This window comes from Megachile rotundata, chromosome 6, assembly GCF_050947335.1.
Source record: "Megachile rotundata isolate GNS110a chromosome 6, iyMegRotu1, whole genome shotgun sequence".
Classification (NCBI taxonomy): Eukaryota; Metazoa; Arthropoda; class Insecta; order Hymenoptera; family Megachilidae; genus Megachile; species Megachile rotundata.
The window spans coordinates 10,289,572-10,308,758 of record NC_134988.1 but is presented as its reverse complement, the minus strand read 5'-3'; the positions used below and the strand labels follow the sequence as shown (position 1 = coordinate 10,308,758).

General features: G+C 37.5%; 1 protein-coding gene across 6 annotated transcripts in view; it reads left to right on the top strand.

Moving 5' to 3' along the window:
- Positions 1-19,187, top strand: part of LOC100875269 (Ca2+-channel-protein-beta-subunit) — a 44,578-nt gene that overhangs the window by 13,522 nt on the left and 11,869 nt on the right. For 4 of the 6 annotated variants that reach the window (XM_076532370.1, XM_076532368.1, XM_076532367.1 and 1 more), the window contains 7 exons: positions 8,396-8,512; positions 9,520-9,639; positions 10,848-11,058; positions 12,926-13,023; positions 15,465-15,601; positions 15,999-16,164; positions 16,224-16,593. In XM_076532370.1, coding sequence (XP_076388485.1) covers positions 8,396-8,512; positions 9,520-9,639; positions 10,848-11,058; positions 12,926-13,023; positions 15,465-15,601; positions 15,999-16,164; positions 16,224-16,593 — 1,219 coding nt within the window. Of the gene's footprint in view, positions 1-721; positions 1,249-8,395; positions 8,513-9,519; positions 9,640-10,847; positions 11,059-12,925; positions 13,024-15,464; positions 15,602-15,998; positions 16,165-16,223; positions 16,594-19,187 lie in introns of those variants that run through there. The other 2 variants (XM_076532369.1, XM_076532371.1) reach the window with 2 other exon arrangements.

The following is a 19,187-nucleotide window of genomic DNA, read 5'->3' as shown; positions in this document are numbered from 1 at the left end:
TGTAGTCTGTTGTCTTCAAACGTGTAGTATGCCTTCAAACATGTAATATGTCCTCATATGTGATTTCACTTCATATGTGATGTGGCTTCATATGTAGTATGTTGTCTTCAAACGTGTAGTATGCCTTCAAACATGTAATATGTCCTCATATGTGATTTCACTTCATATGTGATATGGCTTCATATGTAGTATGTTGTCTTCAAACATGTAATCTGTCTTCATATGTGATATAACTTCATATGTGTTGTCTTCATACATATGTATGTTGTCTTAGAATATAACATACTGTCTTCATACATATGTATGTTGTCTTCAGACATATGTCCTTCGTACATGGTTGTCCGTATGAGTACATTTCCACATGGGTTCATGTAGGTCTCCACATATGATTTTTTCTTACTCTCTTCACATAAAAGTATGCAAATGGTTATTGCAGTAGTTTTTCTTTAGGTTATCATTCCTTGCTGATGATCACATTTAACCTCAGGGGTATAAAAGATTCTTACAGTTTCATGATTTAATTTGTACCACAAAATATTTCATGTAGATCATGTACATAATGATTGTATACAAAGGTATTCTTTAAAATGTAACAATATTAATGAAATATTAGTAAATAAAATTGAAAGCAAGATCCTTTCACCCTGAACTCTGACTGCGTCCATGTACCCGATTTCTAAAGAGTCTGAAGAGTCTCAAGGTGGAATCGTGTTGCCAACAGTGTCCTCGAGAGGGAACAGAGAGAGGACATCGATCAGAATCTCGAGCGTCTCGCGGAGGGTATCACGATGCTCGCGAAAATCGAAGCACCAGGTGGTCGAGGTGCGATGATCCTCGATAGGGTGTAGATCAGACACTGGTGTTTGGATGGCTTGCAAACGGAAGCGGAAAAAGTTGTGGATGAGCGCCTGAGGGGAAGTGGGTAGCTGCCCCGTGGCCAACATGGCGTAGCGACGCCAACAAAGTCGCCACATTTTCAAAGCTTTCGAGCGAAAAAAGTTCGAGCGATGATGCTGGCCGGCAAAGAGGAAGAAACCGAGACGCAATGCGGTAGCTTGTGCTAAGCGAGAGCTTAGCGGATCAACAGAGAGCCTCGGAACCGGCTAAGATATCGAAACTGGGCCATACTAAGTTCGAGGGCCCGCCGGAACTGGATCGCTCGAACAACAGCCCTGGCGACGACGGCGCTTTCCGGCGATGATCGGATATAATCAACATAATTCGGGCTACAACAAGCTTTTTACTCAGGTACATCATGGATCTGTCTTTTGGATCGATTCTTCGATGATTATTGTTGAAGAGGTGCACAGAGAAATTGCGAGACGTTTTTGGGTTTAATTCTTGTACTATAATTTTTGTTTATGGTTTGAGGTTGTAGTCTTAGGGTACAAACTTCTGTTCACTATATTTCTAGATGCAATTTCTACAAATACCAAAATCTCTCAAATTCCAAATTTCTAAATTTTATAAATTCCAAGTCCCAAATTTCCAAGTTCCAACCCCTCAAATCCTTAATTTTCACGCCCCAATCCTCACAAATTCCAAATTTCCAAATTCCAACCCCTCAAATCCCAAATTTCCAAATCCCCAAATTCTAAAAATCCCAGAATCTCTCAAATTCCAATCTTCCAAATTCCATAAATTTCAAATCCCAAATTCCCAAGTTCCAACCCCTCAAATCTCAAATTTCCACGTCCCAAACCCTCAAAATTACAAATTTCCAAGTTCCAACCCCTCAAATCCAAAATTTCCAAATCCCCAAATTCCACAAATCCCAGAATCTCTCAAATTCCAATCTTCCAAATTCCATAAATTTCAAATCCCAGATTCCCAAGTTCCAACCCCTCAAATCTCAAATTTCCACGTCCCAAACCCTCCAAATTCCAAATTTCCAAGTTCCAACCCCTCAAATCCAAAATTTCCAAATCCCCAAATTCCACAAATCCCAGAATCTCTCAAATTTCAATCTTCCAAATTCCATAAATTTCAAATCCCAGATTCCCAAGTTCCAACCCCTCAAATCTCAAATTTCCACGTCCCAAACCCTCCAAATTCCAAATTTCCAAGTTCCAACCCCTCAAATCCCAAATTTCCAAATCCCCAAATTCCACAAATCTCAGAATCTCTCAAATTCCAATCTTTCAAATTCCATAAATTCCAAATTCCAAATTTCCAAGTTCCAACCCCTCAAATCCCAAATTTCTAAATCCCCAAATTCTACAAATTCTAAAATCTCTCAAATTCCATAAATTCCAAGTCCCAAATTTCCACGTCCCAAACTCCCCAAATTCCAAATTTCCAAGTTCCAACCCTTCAAATCCCAAATTTCAAATTCCCCAAATTCCCCAAATTCCAACCCCAAAATCCCTCAACTCCCATCTTTCCAAATTCCATAAATTCCAAATCCCAAATTTCCCACCTAATTCCCACAAATTCCCTCTCTTCCTTTAAAAACTAAAACCCCAAGAATATCACATAAACGTTCTTGCAACTCCATCCATACAATACAGAAGTTAATTGAAAGTAGTACAAGATCACTGCAGCCCTCATAATCCCAAAAAGGGTTAATTGGCTACCTTTTCGAAACATTGTACCGCAGTTTCGTTAAAGTTTCCAAGTTTCATAGTTGGTAGTACAGAACGTTCTTCCAAAGGGGCAGAGCTTACGATGCAAAGCTTCGAATATAAATTGCAAGAAGTTAGGCGGAGAGGTTTTTACGGAAGCTGCTCGAGAACACGAGTTCGCGTGCTTCCACTGAAACGATATTGAACATGTTGACAAAAGTGGGATTTCAGTGCGGGTTAATAAGGGAACATAGGAAGTGTCCTCCACCGCTTGTTTTATAATAAACACATTGTTTGAAACGTTGACAAGGTAGGAACGAATTTATGGAGATGGCTCGATGGAGCTGAAATTTCTCTGATAGCTGCCTGTTACAGATTTCTTGTAATTTGGTTCGCTGCGTTTATGACAGCCTTATATCATCCATGGAATTTTATAGAAACTTTAGAGAAACGTTTTAATTTGACTATTTTTTGACACCTTTTATGGTCGAACATTTCACTGATTTTAATTCTAAACGTTTCATAATTTTATATATTAGAGTTCGTGGATTGTTTATTTTAAAAGTGGTGGAAGTGCGTTTTCATTTATTTTGAGAAAATGAAAGGGTAGCATATATTTCAATGAAAGAATATAGGTTAATTATATCATGACTGATAGGTCAGCAATTTTTTACTGATTCAGCAATATGTAATTTAGTTATATCAACTTGTTTTAGGTGATTTAACTAATAGTATATATTCATGCCAATGGATACCACTTTCAAAATAAATGATTCACATAATAAGCGTAATTTATATCCGAGAATTTAACACTAAACCTACCGACATGTGTACTTAATTTGAAATTAAAAATGAAGTCAAAAAATGAATACAGAAATCAAAGATGAATTAGTACATTTATTTTTTATTTTGATGAAATGCTGGTATCAAGGAATGTATATTAATGTGTATCTTATAACAAGAAATTTGTTAAGAGGTTGTTTGGTAGCTGTAGTGTTAATGTACATAAATATTCAATATTATTATTCAAGCGTATGCAGTATTATTCAATTTTACAATTACCATTCAATTAACTTCTTTGACGAGTCAAAGTGCGTCACGTGTGACTCGTGACGCACTTACAGCTCCAATGTATCAAACCTTACTAAAATTTTGAATACTCTTCAATTTGAAATTTAAGTGCATCACAAAGCCCAAATTTCCACGTCCTAAACCCCCCAAATTCCGAATTTCCAAGTTTCAACCCTTCAAATTCCAAATTTCTAAATCCCTAAATTCTACAAATCCCAAAATCTCTCAAATTCCATAAATTCCAAATCCCAAATTTCCAAGTTCCAACCCCTCAAATCCCCAATTTCCACGTCCCAAATTCCCCAAATTCCAAATTTTCAAGTTCCAACCCCTCAAATCCCCAATTTCCACGTCCCAAACCTCCCAAATTCCAAATTTCCAAGTTCCAACCCCTCAAATCCCCAATTTCCACGTCCCAAACTCTCCAAATTCCAAATTTTCAAGTTCCAACCCCTCAAATCTCCAATTTCCACGTCCCAAACTCCCAAAATTCCGAATTTCCAAGTTCCAACCCCTCAAATCCCAAATTTCTAAATCCCCAAATTCTACAAATCCCAAAATCTCTCAAATTCCATAAATTCCAAATCCCAAATTTCCATGTTCCAACCCCTCAAATCCCAAATTTCTAAATCCCAGAATCTCTCAAATTCCATAAATCCCAAATGCCAAATTTCCAAGTTCCAACCCCTCAAATCCCAAATTTCCAAGTTCCAAACCCGCAAATCTCAAATTTCCAAGTTCTAACCCCTCAAATTCCAAATTTCTAAATCCCAGAATCTCTCAAATTCCAATCTTTCAATTTCCATAAATCCCAAATGCCAAATTTCCAAGTACCAACCCCTCAAATCCCAAATTTCCAAATTCCAACCCCTCAAATCCCAAATTTCCAAGTTCCAACCCGTCAAATCCCAAACTTCTGAATCCCCAAATTCCACAAATCCCAGAATCTCTCAAATTCCATAAATTCCAAATCCCAAATTTCCAAGTTCCAAAATTTTCGTCTGCAAGAATGTTTAGTTCAGAGATTCTCACCTGTCCATATCCACACCCCCAAATTCCCAATCTCCCAACTTCTAACATCTCAAATATTTTCAACCCCCCAAATCTCCACCTTCAAATCTCCAAGCGACCTAAATTACCTAATGAAATTTATAATTGAAGTGTCTTACTCAACTAGTTATTTAGAGCGAATCGATACTACTACATTATTTAAGCCGAGAGTGCAGCGATAGAATAAAACTAGCGAATTAAAAACATCATCGGAAAGATAGAGTAAGGTGTACATCGGTGCAATATAAGCGGATTAACGAAACATTGACTCGTATTAAAAAAAGGCTAGAAGGATGAAAAACAGCAGCTGCAGGAGTAACGAAGCATAGGAGAAACGCTCGGTTTCACGCTTAAAACGTAAACCAGATCGATTTAGAGTGCAACGTAAAGGATCGAGGCTGTGCAACGATTGCACGGCTCGTCGGTTTTATTTCACGCCAGGCTGATTAATGTAAAACTTTTATGACGCATCGTGCTCCACACAAGACCCTTTATAAATCGAGAAAAGAGACGAAGACACCCGTTGGCCAACTTCCCTTGCAATTAATTTACTTTGCACAAGCAGGCCGATTCATTCACACCCTTCGTGTACTCTTATACCCTACTTCCCGTTGAGTATTATTAGACGGCGGATGTTTATGTAAATACTTTGTTAAACATTATTTACGAGACTCGAGTTCTTTCGTATTCTGCGTGTTGTTTATAATTTATTTAATTTGGAGTTAAATGAAATTTAGTGAGTAAAGGGATTTAGTACATTGGCCACTTTTCTTGAAATTTATTTAACAGATTCGTTAGTTAAGACTCGTTTATCAAAGAATGAAAAATAAAATGAAAAGGGAAATATATGAATACTAAAACATCAAATAGCATATAGAACTAGTTTTTACCTCAACAAAATATGACAGACATTTCCATAAAATCGGGACAATAAAATTTTGTAATATAAAACGAGAAATCTGAAACCAGTCATTTTGACTGGTAGTTCTAGTGTTAAGTTAGATTCAGGAATTTGTCAACCTAAAAGAAGTAGAAAAACTGAAAGAAAGAATGGAAATATTCCTTGTCCCTATCATTGTAAAAAGTTACGAATGTTTGTCCTAACTCGTCCTCAGGGTCTCCGGAGGGTTGAAGAAGGTCGTGGCAGCACGCATAAGGCGAGTTTACATAGTCACGCACGAGGAACAGGTAGGGGACGATTAAGTAAAAGGCCGTTGGCATGGCTACAACCCCCAACCGTGAATTCATATCCCCGAAAAAAATTCTGCCGAAGGAGACGATCGTTTCGTAAACGAATCCAATTTATATTCTCTTCCTCCAATTTTCTCTGCGTGCGAACTTCCCCCTCGGATGCAACGCGAATGCAAATAATACGACCGAAGGATACACGCCTTTGCATTTAATTAAGTATCTAATTACAAGACCTCTGACTTTCAGGAGTCCGATCAATACATCAATGTCGTTGGTAGGATTTATGAAACGCAATAGAAACTGCGTCTTTCCGAATTGTTCGCGCGGTTCAACGATTGACATGATTAATTCGAACACGAGTTAATTGAACGATAGAGATCGTTTTTGATCACAGTTGCCAAGAATGGCTACGTTGTAACCGATTTGTTCGACGTTTCACCGGATGTGCTGACGCAACCTACTACGTTATAGATAGAATTCTAATTTCTGTCGTGGATTCTTCATTCGACGTAATATCGATGCTATCGTTTGTCCGATCGAGGGTTAAGATTGTAATGTCGCTGAAAATATACAGCTATTTTCGTTGCGTGAGCGCAATATTTATGGGGGACAGTTTACAAATTTATTTTTTTTGTTAATATTAGTTTGTCACGATACTTTTACTGGGATGATTTGGGGAATTGTTTTTATTTTGGGGAATTATTGGTGTGCGTGCCAGTGGATGTAGGACGTCTGACTAGACGCAGACTGATTCTACTTGCGTGTCTGTCTTGGTAGAAATTTTACTATTTTTAATTATTTATTACCACTTACTTAGTTATTTAAGCTTATTGTTATACAATGCTAAACTTAATGTTATTAGTGTACTAAATTTAGAGAAACTAAGTTATTTTTATAATGCAGTTTTTTTAGGTTCCTTATGAACATTTGTCATGTACAAAAGTATGTCCTAAAATTCGTATGTGCCAAAATACCCATGTCCCAAGATCTTTCATGCTTCAAAGACTTCAAGTCTCAATATCTTCTTACGCAAAGTCACATCTTAAATTTCTCAGGTTGCAAAATCTCTACGTTCCAAATCTTTCTTATGTCCCAAAGTACTCACGTGTGTGAGTCTTCACATCCCTAAATGCTTCAAAGTTTTAAATCCCAATGTTCTACATCACAAAATTCGATACTTTACAATTGTTATACTTGAAAATTTTCAGGTTCCATAATTCTGTGCCTCAAAATTCTTGCGTTTATTAATTCTACGCCTCAAACTTCTCATTTGCCATAATTCTGCGCACCAAACTTCTCACGTTCCATAATTCTACGCTTCAAAATTCTCACATCCCATATTTCTACGCTCCAAAATTCTCACGTCTTATAATTCTACGCTTCAAAATTCTCACATCCCATATTTCTACGCTCTAAAATTTCTACGTCCAAAATTCGACGCTTTACAATTCTCACACCTCAAAATTTTCACGACCCAAAATTCTCATGTCCCATAATTCTACGCATCAAACTTCTCACGTCCCATAATTCTACGCTTCAAAATTCTCACATCCCATATTTCTACGCTCCAAAATTCCTACGTCTAAAATTCGACGCTTTACAATTCTCACACCTCAAAATTCTCACATCCCATATTTCTACGCTCCAAAATTCCTACGTCTAAAATTCGACGCTTTACAATTCTCACACCTCAAAATTTTCACGACCCAAAATTCTCACGTCCCATAATTCTATGCCCCAAAATTCTCACGTCTCATAATTCTATGCCCCAAACTTTTAACGTCCCAAAATTTCTACGCCCCAAAATTCGATACTTTACAATTCTCACACCCCAAATTCTCACATCCCAAAATTCCGGCGCCCCAAAATTCGATATTTTACTATTTTCACACCCCGAAATTTTCACGTCCCAAAATTCCTACGCTTCAAAATTCAATATTTTACTATTCTCACATCCCCAAATTTTCACGTCCCAAAATTCCTACGCCTCAGAATTCGATATTTCACTATTCTCATACCTCCAAAATTTTCACGTCCCAAAATTCTCACATCCCAAAATTCCTGCACTTCAAAAATTCGATATATCACTATTCTCACACCCTCAAAATTTTCACGTCCCATAATTCTACTCCCAAAACTTCTCGCATCCCATAAATCTCCGTCCCAAAATTCCCACCTCCCTCAATCCCACATTCCAACATTCTCCCCTAAAATTCCTCCATCCAACGTACCAAAGTCCCAAACCCTCAACATCCCAAGAATAAAAAACATCAAACTCCCAAAATTGAATATTCTAACCTCCCACCCTCCAAAAATCTGCAGTTTCAACTCATAAAAACTGCACAAAAAGCTTCAAAGAAATAATGAATACGAAATATCGACTCCGTTGAAAAGGAAACACAATCGTCTTCCATAAAGAATAAGTGGATGGGGGCGCGTAAAGGATTCGATAAAGATTGCGTCGTAATAATGTTGGTCGCTTCAGGGCGCAATTGAAACGAGTTTGTTTTGTATTCCAGGGCTCGGCGGACTCAAACTACTCACAGCCGAGCTCGGATCTCTCGCTGGACGAGGAGAAAGAGAGCTTGCGTCGTGAGAAGGAGAGGCAGGCCCTCAATCAACTTGAAAAAGCCAGGGTAAGTCATTGATCTTTCGCATGTTCCACTTTCCTCGTCTTTTCCCCGTCGAGCTTGTTTTTCCGTCGGTCTTTTGTAAATCGTTTCGTATCGATCGGCAACTTTCGAACAAAAGCGTCATTGCTTTCGACACGACTCGAGGCCAGGTGCGAGTCAATGAACGCCACACTAATCAAACCAATTAAACGTCTTTGACCCCTTTGTTTTCCACGTTTTTCACGTGGCGATTCGTTGTATTATGTCCATTATGAGACGCCATGTTGTCCTCCTTAACTGACTATAGAAAGAAAATAATTTATACGTTAATAGCTAGTTTGCAAAGTTTTGCAAAGATTACAATTTTAGGGTCAGGGTATAATTGAATGGTGTTTATAGAATGTCAGACATTTTGTTGCACTTTGTTTTATTTTATTTATTGCGGAGCTAAATATTCTAACCTGATTATTAAAGATTCCTGAAGTTACTCAAAGTGAAAAGTTAGAGTTGCATAATGTTGATGGCACAATAATATGATTTATTTGATTATTACACAATGATTACACAATCAAAGTTATTTTCGCTTTCCTGTCCCATAAGGGTTGAAATAAATATTTGAACTGCATAAGAATTATGAAAATTGCTGATGAACATCAGGATGACGGATCGGTCTACGAACAATAAATGAATATCGATTATCTTAGCAACGACCTTCAAAGGGTAGCATCGTAATAAACACGAACCCCCATCGATATACAACGCTTTTATTTCTTGCCAGCCGCGACCTGTCACGTGCACAACGTTCACAATATACCAATCATCCGTGACCTAATCGGCTTTTGTTTTATGCTTAAGTTACAATTGCACAATTATTCGACCTAATAGAAGAAATCGATAATGTGGACACTGGAACGTGCCTCGATTCGCTGTCCCGTTTCACGTTGGTGTTCAAAATATTGGGGATTAACGGTGTAATGATTTTTGAAATGAGTGATGAGTGAAATTGTTAATGACTGAATTTGATTACGCAGACGAAACCGGTAGCGTTTGCAGTGCGGACCAATGTGAGCTATGACGGATCTGTCGACGATGATTCGCCCGTCCATGGCTCCGCTGTCAGCTTCGAGGTTCGCGATTTTCTGCACATCAAGGTAAATTTGTTATCGTTCACTATTCACAATTTAATTAATTTTTAAGTTGAAATTGTGGGGGACTTGGAAATTTAGGTTTAGAAGTGTGATCTGAAATTTGGAGGTTAGGGACACGTAGTAGCTACAGGACGTAGATATCTGGGGGCCTTGGAATTTCGGGATATTGGGGTTTAGGGATCTATGAATACGGGAGCTTAGCAATTTGGGAGTCTAGGAATTTGGGGGCTTAGAAATTTGGGAGTTTTGGAATTTGGGGAATTTGGAATTTAGGGATTTAGATATTTGGGAGTTTTGGAATTTGGGGGTCCAGAAATTTGGGAGTTTTGGAATTTTGGGGGGCTAGAAATTTGGAAGTTTTGGAATTTGGGAGTTTTGAAATTTGGGAGTTTTGGAATTCGAGGGTCCAGAAATTTGGGGGGCTAGAAATTTGGAAGTTTTGAAATTTGGGAGTTTTGGAATTTGGGGGTCTAGAAGTTTGGGAGTTTTGGAATTTGGGAGTTCTGAAATTTGGGAGGTTTGGAATTTTGGGGGTCTAGAAATTTAGGAGTTTTGGAATTTGGGAGTTCTGAAATTAGGGAGTTTTGGAATTTGGAAGTTTTGAAATTTGGGAGTTTTGGAATTTGGGGGTCTAGAAATTTGGGAGTTTTGGAATTTGGTAGTTTTGAAATTTGGGAGTTTTGGAATTTGGGAGTTTTGGAATTTGGAAACGTAGGAATTTGAAAATATAGAAATATGGAGGACTAGGAATTTGGGAACTTGGAAGTTAGGACCTAGAGTATCGGAGACGCAAAAGTTTCAGGACATACAGATATTTGGGGACCTTGGAATTTTAGGATATTAGGATTTAGACATCCACAAATACGGGAGTCTAGGAATTTGAATATAATACAGTTTCGTAAATCTACAAATTTGAGACTATGAGTACTTATAGGTACAGAGGTACTTAGGAACCTCAGCTTTTGGGAAACTAGAAATCAATAAATTCCAGTATGAAGTAACTTCTAAATTCAGATATTAAAAACTAGAGAAGTTTGGTAATTCCCAAATGAAACTTAAAAATATAGATAACTTAAAAACGTGAAAATACAGTTCACATCCTTATATAATACAGATACAGATGTTCATATACTACAGATTATATCCTCATCCAAAAGATGTTATCCTTAAATAACATGGTAATAACGAGAAGAATAAATTGTACTGTACAGGAGAAGTACGACAACAACTGGTGGATAGGTAGGCTCGTGAAAGAGAACTCGGACGTCGGTTTCATCCCTTCGCCGGTGAAGTTAGAAGCCCTAAGGCAGCAGGCGAGCGCTGCGCGTGGCACGAAGGGTCTCTATTCTGCTCGTGGAGGGTCTTCAGGGAACCTTGGCGAGAGTGGTATGCCCTCACGTGGTTCCACACCACCTACACCAGGTATCCTAGCACGTCCTTCTTTCTTTCCGACCCGAATACCACGGTGTACTGTTCGGGAATTCTCTCATCTCGACCGATCGATGACAAGAGTCCGACCGAGAAAACAGACGGAGGGATCACGGCCAGTCGTATTAAACAAACCGAGTCAGAGAGAGAGAGAAAAAGAAATACAATGAACACTTTCGCTCGTTGCCATAAGTATCTGAACAAATCAAACACCGTAGCTTTCGTTCTCTGTCACACGCATTTTTTACGCGAGCTTCTCTACCCTTTCTTCACCCCCTTTTTTTAGTTTGCGACGTAAATCGTCGATAGCGATGGTCGATCAGGTAGAATAGGGTCTAGCGTGGGTCGTTGAAGAAACGTTTTAACGAGATATGATCTCGAAAAATTGAATCAATTAGGAAACTTTTTCAATGACTCATGTACACGAATACGCTTGACTAGTGGTTTTAGTTCGCTTCTCAGTCGATTACCTTCGCTGGTCGACATATCGACACTTCTTTGCACATTTATACACACACGTGCACACGTACGTACACTGTGAGCTGTAAATAAACTTTGGTATTAGGTTGATGCACATAAAATTGCTTTTACGATAAAACCACAACTTTTTCAAATAAAAAAATTTTTTACATAAATCATCATTTTTTTTAAATCTTCCAAAAATCTGTTATAGTAGTCTAATTTTTAAATTCAGATAAATTTGCTTTTAGTTACAGTTCCAAAACATGGAGCTTGTTTTAAAATTGCTTCGACTGCAAAATCATAAATTTTTTAAATAACTCATCAACTTTTTAAAATTTAAAAAAATCTGTTGTAGTAGTTTAATTTTTAAACTCAGATAAATTTGCTTTTAGTTTCAGTCTCAAAACATGGAACTTGTTTTAAAATTGTCTCAACTGCAAAATCATAAATTTTTCAAATAAAAAAATTTTTTAAATAACTCAACTTTTTAAAATCAAAAAAAAAAATCTGTTGTAGTAGTCTAATTTTTAAATTCAGATAAATTTGCTTTTAGTTTCAGTTCCAGAACATGGAACTTGTTTCAAAATTCCCTCGACTGCAAAATCATCAATTTTTCAAATAAAAAAATTTCTCAAATAAATCATAAATTTTTAAAAATTAAAAAATGTCTGTTGTAATAGTCTACTTTTTAAATTCAGATAAATTTGCTTTTAGTCACAGTTCCACAACATAGAACTTGTTTTAAAATTGCTTCGACTGTAAAATCATTAATTTTTCAAATAAAAAAATTGTTTAAATAACTCATCAATTTTTAAAAATTAAAAAAGAATCTGTTGTAATAGTCTTATTTTTAAATTCAGATAAATTTGCTTTTAGTTACAGCTCCAAAACATAGAACTTGTTTTAAAATTGCCTCGACTGCAAAATCATAAATTGTTCAAATAAAAAAATTTTTCAAAAACATCATAAATTTAAAAAAATTTTTTTAAAATCTGTTGTAATAGTCTAATTTTCAAATTCAGATAAATTTGCTTTTAGTTATAGCTCCAAAACATGGAACTTCTTTTAAAATTGTTTCGACTGTAAAATCATAAATTTTTCAAACCAAAAAAATTTTTTACTAAATTATACATTTTTTAGTCTTCAAAAAATCTGTTGTAATAATCTAATTTTCAAATTCAGATAAATTTGCTTTTAGTTACAATTCCAAAATATGTAACAGATTTTACGTGCACCGACCTAATCGCTTTCACTATCTCGAGAACCGATGCATCGAATTAGTACCCTAGACTTGCATTAAGCTTCTCACTTTTCCTTGAGAGAAAGAGGGACACTTATCGATGCACAGGACGGAAACGACCCGATAAGGATTTAATATGAAATTATGTTTCGTCGACAGGTGACGACAGCGACAGTGTGGGGAACGTACGTGGCGGTAAGGCAACATTGACCACACCACCGGCTAAGGAGAAACGGAAGAACTTCTTCAAGAAGCCGGTAAACGACATCAACGTGTCGCAATTCGTGTCTATCTCGATTCCCTTCTATGTGTGTTCTAACATCGTGCTTCTCATCGAATTTAGCCGGTAGAGAACGGGCGAAACTATGCGGAAAGTCTCGTCCGGGTTGTTTAAAGTCTGGCTCGAAACCGTTTGTATACTCGATACAAGATGTTTTACGATCCCTCTAGCGATCGGTAGTCAGACGAGATTAACATTTTTCATGGATTTGGCAAAGATTCGGTGTGTGCGATAAAGCCGGTGACGTGGACGAGGCTTTCGTGTCTAAATTTATCAGTCGGTGCTAGAAAATATCGTGGGCCACGCGAGGACTAGCAGATTTATTTCTGTGAGTATGCGACTGTGTGTTTAGGAGACTTAGATCTTCTGCATCGTGGTATATCTGTTGAAAGAAAAAGTACATCGAGCATTCGGAGTCTTGATCAAACGGACAGAGTTTGCATAATAATTTCTGTCTGCGAACGATCAAACTGTAAGCTTCGTTGACGATGCTCTTATTGACTGCTCTGTGGACCTGAAGAATTTAAATGAATTATTTGTTTTTCTGTTGATATGGAGAATTGGAAGATCTTTTAGTCGGTATTTGTAGAAGGTACAATTAGTACTTGTTTACGTTATTAGTCGAGTAAAATTGGTAGACTCGAAATGGGTAATTTGGGAGTGAGAGACAAAAATGTGGAATTTGGATAATAAGAATTGCGGGTTTGATAAGTTGGAATTTTTGGATTTAGGAGTTGAGGGAAAATTTGGAAATCTAAGAATTTAGAGATTATTTGGAAATTGGGGGAAAGAGAAGTTGGGGATTGAAGAAATTGGGAATTTGAAGATTTGGAAGTTTAGAGATTGGAGAACTGGTGGATTTGAAAATTTGGGAATTGGGGATTTGAGAATTTGGGGATTGAAGAAATTGGAAATTTGAAGATTTGGAAGTTTAAGATTGATGAACTGGTGGGTTTGAAAATTTGGGAAATGGGGATTTGAGAATTTGGGGATTGAAGAAATTGTAAATTTGAAAATTTGGAAATTTGAGATTGATGAACTGGTGGGTTTGAAAATTTGGGAATTGGGGATTTGAGAATTTGGGGATTGAAGAAATTGGGAATTTGAAGATTTGGAAATTTGAGATTGGAGAACTGGTGGATTTGAAAATTTGGGGATTGGGGATTTGAGAATTTGGGGATTGAAGAAATTGGAAATTTGAAGATTTGGAAATTTGAGATTGGAGAACTGGTGGGTTTGAAAATTTGGGGATTGGGGATTTGAAAATTTGGGGATTGAAGCAATTGTAAGTTTGAAGATTTGGAAGTTTAGAGATTGAAGAACTGATGGTTTTGTTATTTTGGGAATTGGGGATTTGAGAATTTGGGGATTGAAGAAATTGGAAATTTGAAGATTTGGAAATTTGAGATTGAGGAACTGGTGGGTTTGAAAATTTGGGAAATGGGGATTTGAGAATTTGGGGATTGAAGCAATTGTAAATTTGAAGATTTGGAAGTTTGAGATTGATGAACTGGTGGGTTTGAAAATTTGGAAATTGGGAATTTGAGAATTTGGGGATTGAGAAATTGGAAATTTGAAGATTTGAAAGTTTGGAGATCTAAGAACAGATGGATTTGAAAATTTGGAAATTCGAAAATGTCATAATTTAAATACTTAATTTCATAGTTTGGGGTTTGAGAACTTAAAGATTCAGTAATTCAGGAATTAAAGAATTGGGAGCTTACAAAATCACTAATCTGAAAATTACATTTTTAAAAACTTGAAAACCCAGAGCTTCCAAAATTTATCAACCAGAATGAAAATACAAGTCCTCAAAAATTGAAGAACCCTTAGAAACCCATAAAATTTCAAAATTTCTAGCATCGATCGATAACTCCACAATAACTCTACCTCCACAACAGAAATCTCCGTTACCAGTTTGCACAAATTTGCAGTCTAAAAATCTGACCAAACTTATCTTAAATAATTAAAACTCAAGGTAACCCAACTTGAATAATCGCTAGTCGCTTATAAACCAAGAAAACTAAAAGCTGTAAAAACCTAATCTCCCAAAAACACGATTCTTCCCAAGAAAATTGTTTGCAGAATGTCGTAGAATAGCTTCTAGGTGAGATTAGTCCGTAGGAGGTCGTTGATAGTTTAGGTCGATCGTAGTTATCGTACACACTGCTTGGCCAAAGTGCCTTTTAGAAGTTGAAGAATTATTCGAAGCGACATTATCAGCAAGTATGTACTTACTTTGGCCGTGCAGAGTAGGTCGCATGTCTCCACTTGACGTGGCCATTAACTGTTTTCAATGTTTTTGATGTTGCATTCCGTGCTTACGAAGTCCGACGTAAGTGAGACTATTCGTAGGGCTGATCCTGGTTAAGGCTCGTCTCGATCGAAGCTGATTTAACTTTGTTCGTGGGTTTTCAGGAGACGACTACACCGTATGACGTGGTACCTTCCATGAGGCCTGTTGTCCTGGTTGGTCCTTCGTTGAAGGGTTATCAGGTCACGGATATGATGCAGAAGGCGCTGTTTGATTTTTTGAAGCATCGGTTTGCTGGCAGGTTAGTTCACCTCTAACTTCATTCTCTGCTAACATGGTAATTATATATTAGGCTAGATGATTTACTGACGCCATATTACAAAATGTCACATTCGATGTTACATTTGATGTCATATTCGATGTCACATTTGATGTCACATTTGATGTTCAGTTTGCTAAAAATGGCTAGACGTTTCATTTATATTACACGACTTATAACAATGTTATAATACAGTATAAATAACAATGTATCAAGTAAATGTGTGTATTGTTTCCTCAGAAGTTTCGTTGCAGACATTCTTTATCACATATCCGTGCAATAAAGTGTAAAAGAAAATCAATACTTGAATACCTATTCTATAATTACCAAACGAATCTCAACTGCCGAAGAGAAATAGTAATTAAAGCTCTGGTTGCAGAATAATTATCACTAGGGTAATGGCAGACATTTCGCTAGCGAAGAGATCGTTGCTAAATAATCCAACAAAAAGAGCGATCATGGAACGATCCACCAGTAGGAGCAGCTGTCTGGCGGAGGTTCAAGCGGAGATCGAGAGGATTTTCGAGCTGGCCAGAACGTTGCAGGTAATTAAACGATCATCATCCCTTAAATCCATCCTTGATCGTATCTGTTCGGCTTCCAGTTAGTGGTACTCGACTGCGACACCATAAATCACCCGTCGCAATTAGCGAAGACCAGTCTAGCGCCAACGATCGTCTACCTGAAGATCTCGTCGCCGAAAGTGCTGCAAAGGTTGATCAAAACGCGTGGCAAGTCGCAAATCAGACACCTGAACGTACAAATGGTAGCAGCGGAGAAGTTGGCCCAGTGTCCGCCGGAGATGTTCGACGTGATCCTGGATGAGAATCAGCTGGAGGAGGCTTGCGAGCACGTGGCCGAGTACCTGGAAGCTTACTGGAGAGCCACGCATCCTCCCGTGATCGCGTCCGTGCCACGTCCCATTCCTGCACCCGATGTACCCGTGGATGCGTTGACACCTCGCGTCACATCAGGTATCCCGTTCATTCCGACAACGTCGTCAGATCGTGCGATTCCGTCGACTACGTAGTTTCGAAATTTTCTACGTTTCATTATCGCGGAGAATGGAGTCGACGGCCGTAGGGGATCTTCAGGGTATTCAGCTTTTGGGAATCGATCGAACGCGTATCGTCGTTTGGACAGATTATCATTCTTCATGGTTATCCTTTGTAGTCTTCATTTAGATCCTCGATAGTCATGACAATAGGTCGATTATAGTTCGAGACTCTTTAACAAGGTATCGACTAACATCTTGCCTCTTCAGGTACACGTCACGAGGCTGGTGACTCGAACCCTCCCTAATTATTCCCTTAATTTTTTCAATTCTCTTCCGAGTGTGTAATCATCCAACAAAATAAATATTTTAACAGCTTTTAGATTACGAAATCATTCGATAGTTAACCCCTTGTCTTACGATTTAATTTCCAACTATACGTGCCATAAAGATCGTCTTGTTTATATTTGACCTGACAGACTTATGACGTCTCTGAGGCGTCATTGTAAGCTAAGGGGTTAAAATAAAAACATGAAGACATATAATATGACAAATACTGTAATATTTCTAGATTCCAATAATATTTCTAGGACCAACAATTCAGACTGAGAATTTTAAAAATTAAGCCCCAATTAAACCAACAAATCATCTAACAAAAATCCTTCTCCACGAGTTAACCACCGCGCAGTGTTACGTTACTCGCTTGAAGAAAGATTCTTTTAGAAACTTTGATAACGTACGATGTATTTCTTGAGGATACTATCGACATTCGAAGCTAGTAATGAAACACGTGTGTAGTAACTGGTATCATTTAGCTGCACGTAGTCGTTGCATGAACTCATGTTAGAATGTAGAGTTATTCTTATCGAAAAAGACTGCTAGTGGTTATACAACCTATACTCAGCCTTGTAAATTATTACGATACGTTCGATATACGAAGGCACGTTTGCCGTCGAATGCACATTAAACGACGTAGAAAATATCTTACTTTTTCTTGTAATTTCTCCGCTCTACTTTTATGTCGTTTCGATCGGTTCAGGTATCACATTTATTTTTGTGTTGAATATCAAAGTGAAATTGGCAACTTCTGATGTAGTAACCTATTGGTTAAAATATTGACTAAAATAATTTTTATCGTAGTTTAAAGGACGAAGTTGGGACTCAAGCTTAAGGAAATTCTAATCTGAGGATCGGTAATTGTTAGCAAGAATGCAATCTTAGGGAGATTTTAAACTTAAAAAAATTCTGAACTTTTAGGGTGATCCTGAACTTAGAGATCTAAATTCATGAAGAGCTTATATCTAAAAAGACTTCAAATTTACAGAACTCATAAAATATACACTGTCGATGGTAAAATCTGATTTTTGCCAATTTAATACGCGTCATAAAAACAGCACTGATTTACAACTTTATGAGAAGGTACATAAACATTTTAATAGATTCATTTAAAAGTGAAAACAGAATACTCGAGCTATAATTTCGTGGTCTTTATATAGTTGCTCTAACGTATCTGAATTTCACGATCGACGTATATCACTCGAGAGAGCAAACAGCACAAGTACTTCCGCGTTCTACCGGTCGAAACTAGCAGTCTTTAAGATTATTCAAGAGATCGAGAATTATGCATAGATGATATCGTCACGGACGAGTGATCGATGAAGAAGCAAGACACCTTTACATTGAATTTCTTTTCAGCGACAATGTATGGATCGGCAAACTTGTATCAACCGCAGCAAGACAATGGCGCGCTTGCTCTCGTTAGTTTCAACCACGTGTTCATCTTGTTTTTTCTTTGTTCATCTACTCCCTTTCCTGCTCTCCGACACGAGAAAGAAACGGATCATACGATCTTTATGCATTCACCTCATCTATATGATCGTTTATCACATTCTTTAGCTGCAGCTTACCTCGTGCACGCTGCGCTCTCAATTACCTTGACACGAGTGGATTTCATCGCCGCTAATTAATATTCATTAGAATTCGATCAGGTGGTGGATGAGAAGTTTTGCAGAAAACCAGCACGAAGGCCGTTGCACCTTATAGATCATATACATTTTATCATACTGACCCTCGATTGATATCGACTTACCTTTACTTACATTTGTCACAGTTTATTTAAAATTACAACTTTGGGTTCAATTATAGAGTTGTGGAAGTGGATATCAGTAGACTGAGTATGACATGTATGTCTCTTATTTTGCACAAATTATATTAGTTTGGTATTATAATATTTTATGGAGTTTCTTATGTGAGATGAAGATACTATGAATCTAATGATGTCACTTATGGAAATAGACTCGTCAAAAGATTAGAGGTAGTATGAGTAATTTTTCCAATTTATAAAAATGTATCAGTCGAGGGTTGTCATTCGAGATCCACCCGTGTGCGCTACGCAAGACTGACCACCCTAGCTACAGCCTAAATGTCCTAACCGTATCACCTCCCAAAGCTCCTCCTCGTTTCACTCCACGCTTTGCATTCATATTGTCAACGAGACGGAGACCCGGTACAGATCACGAAAATAACGTAATAAAAATTGAACAGTATCGATAGGCCAGGTTCACGCAAAATTGG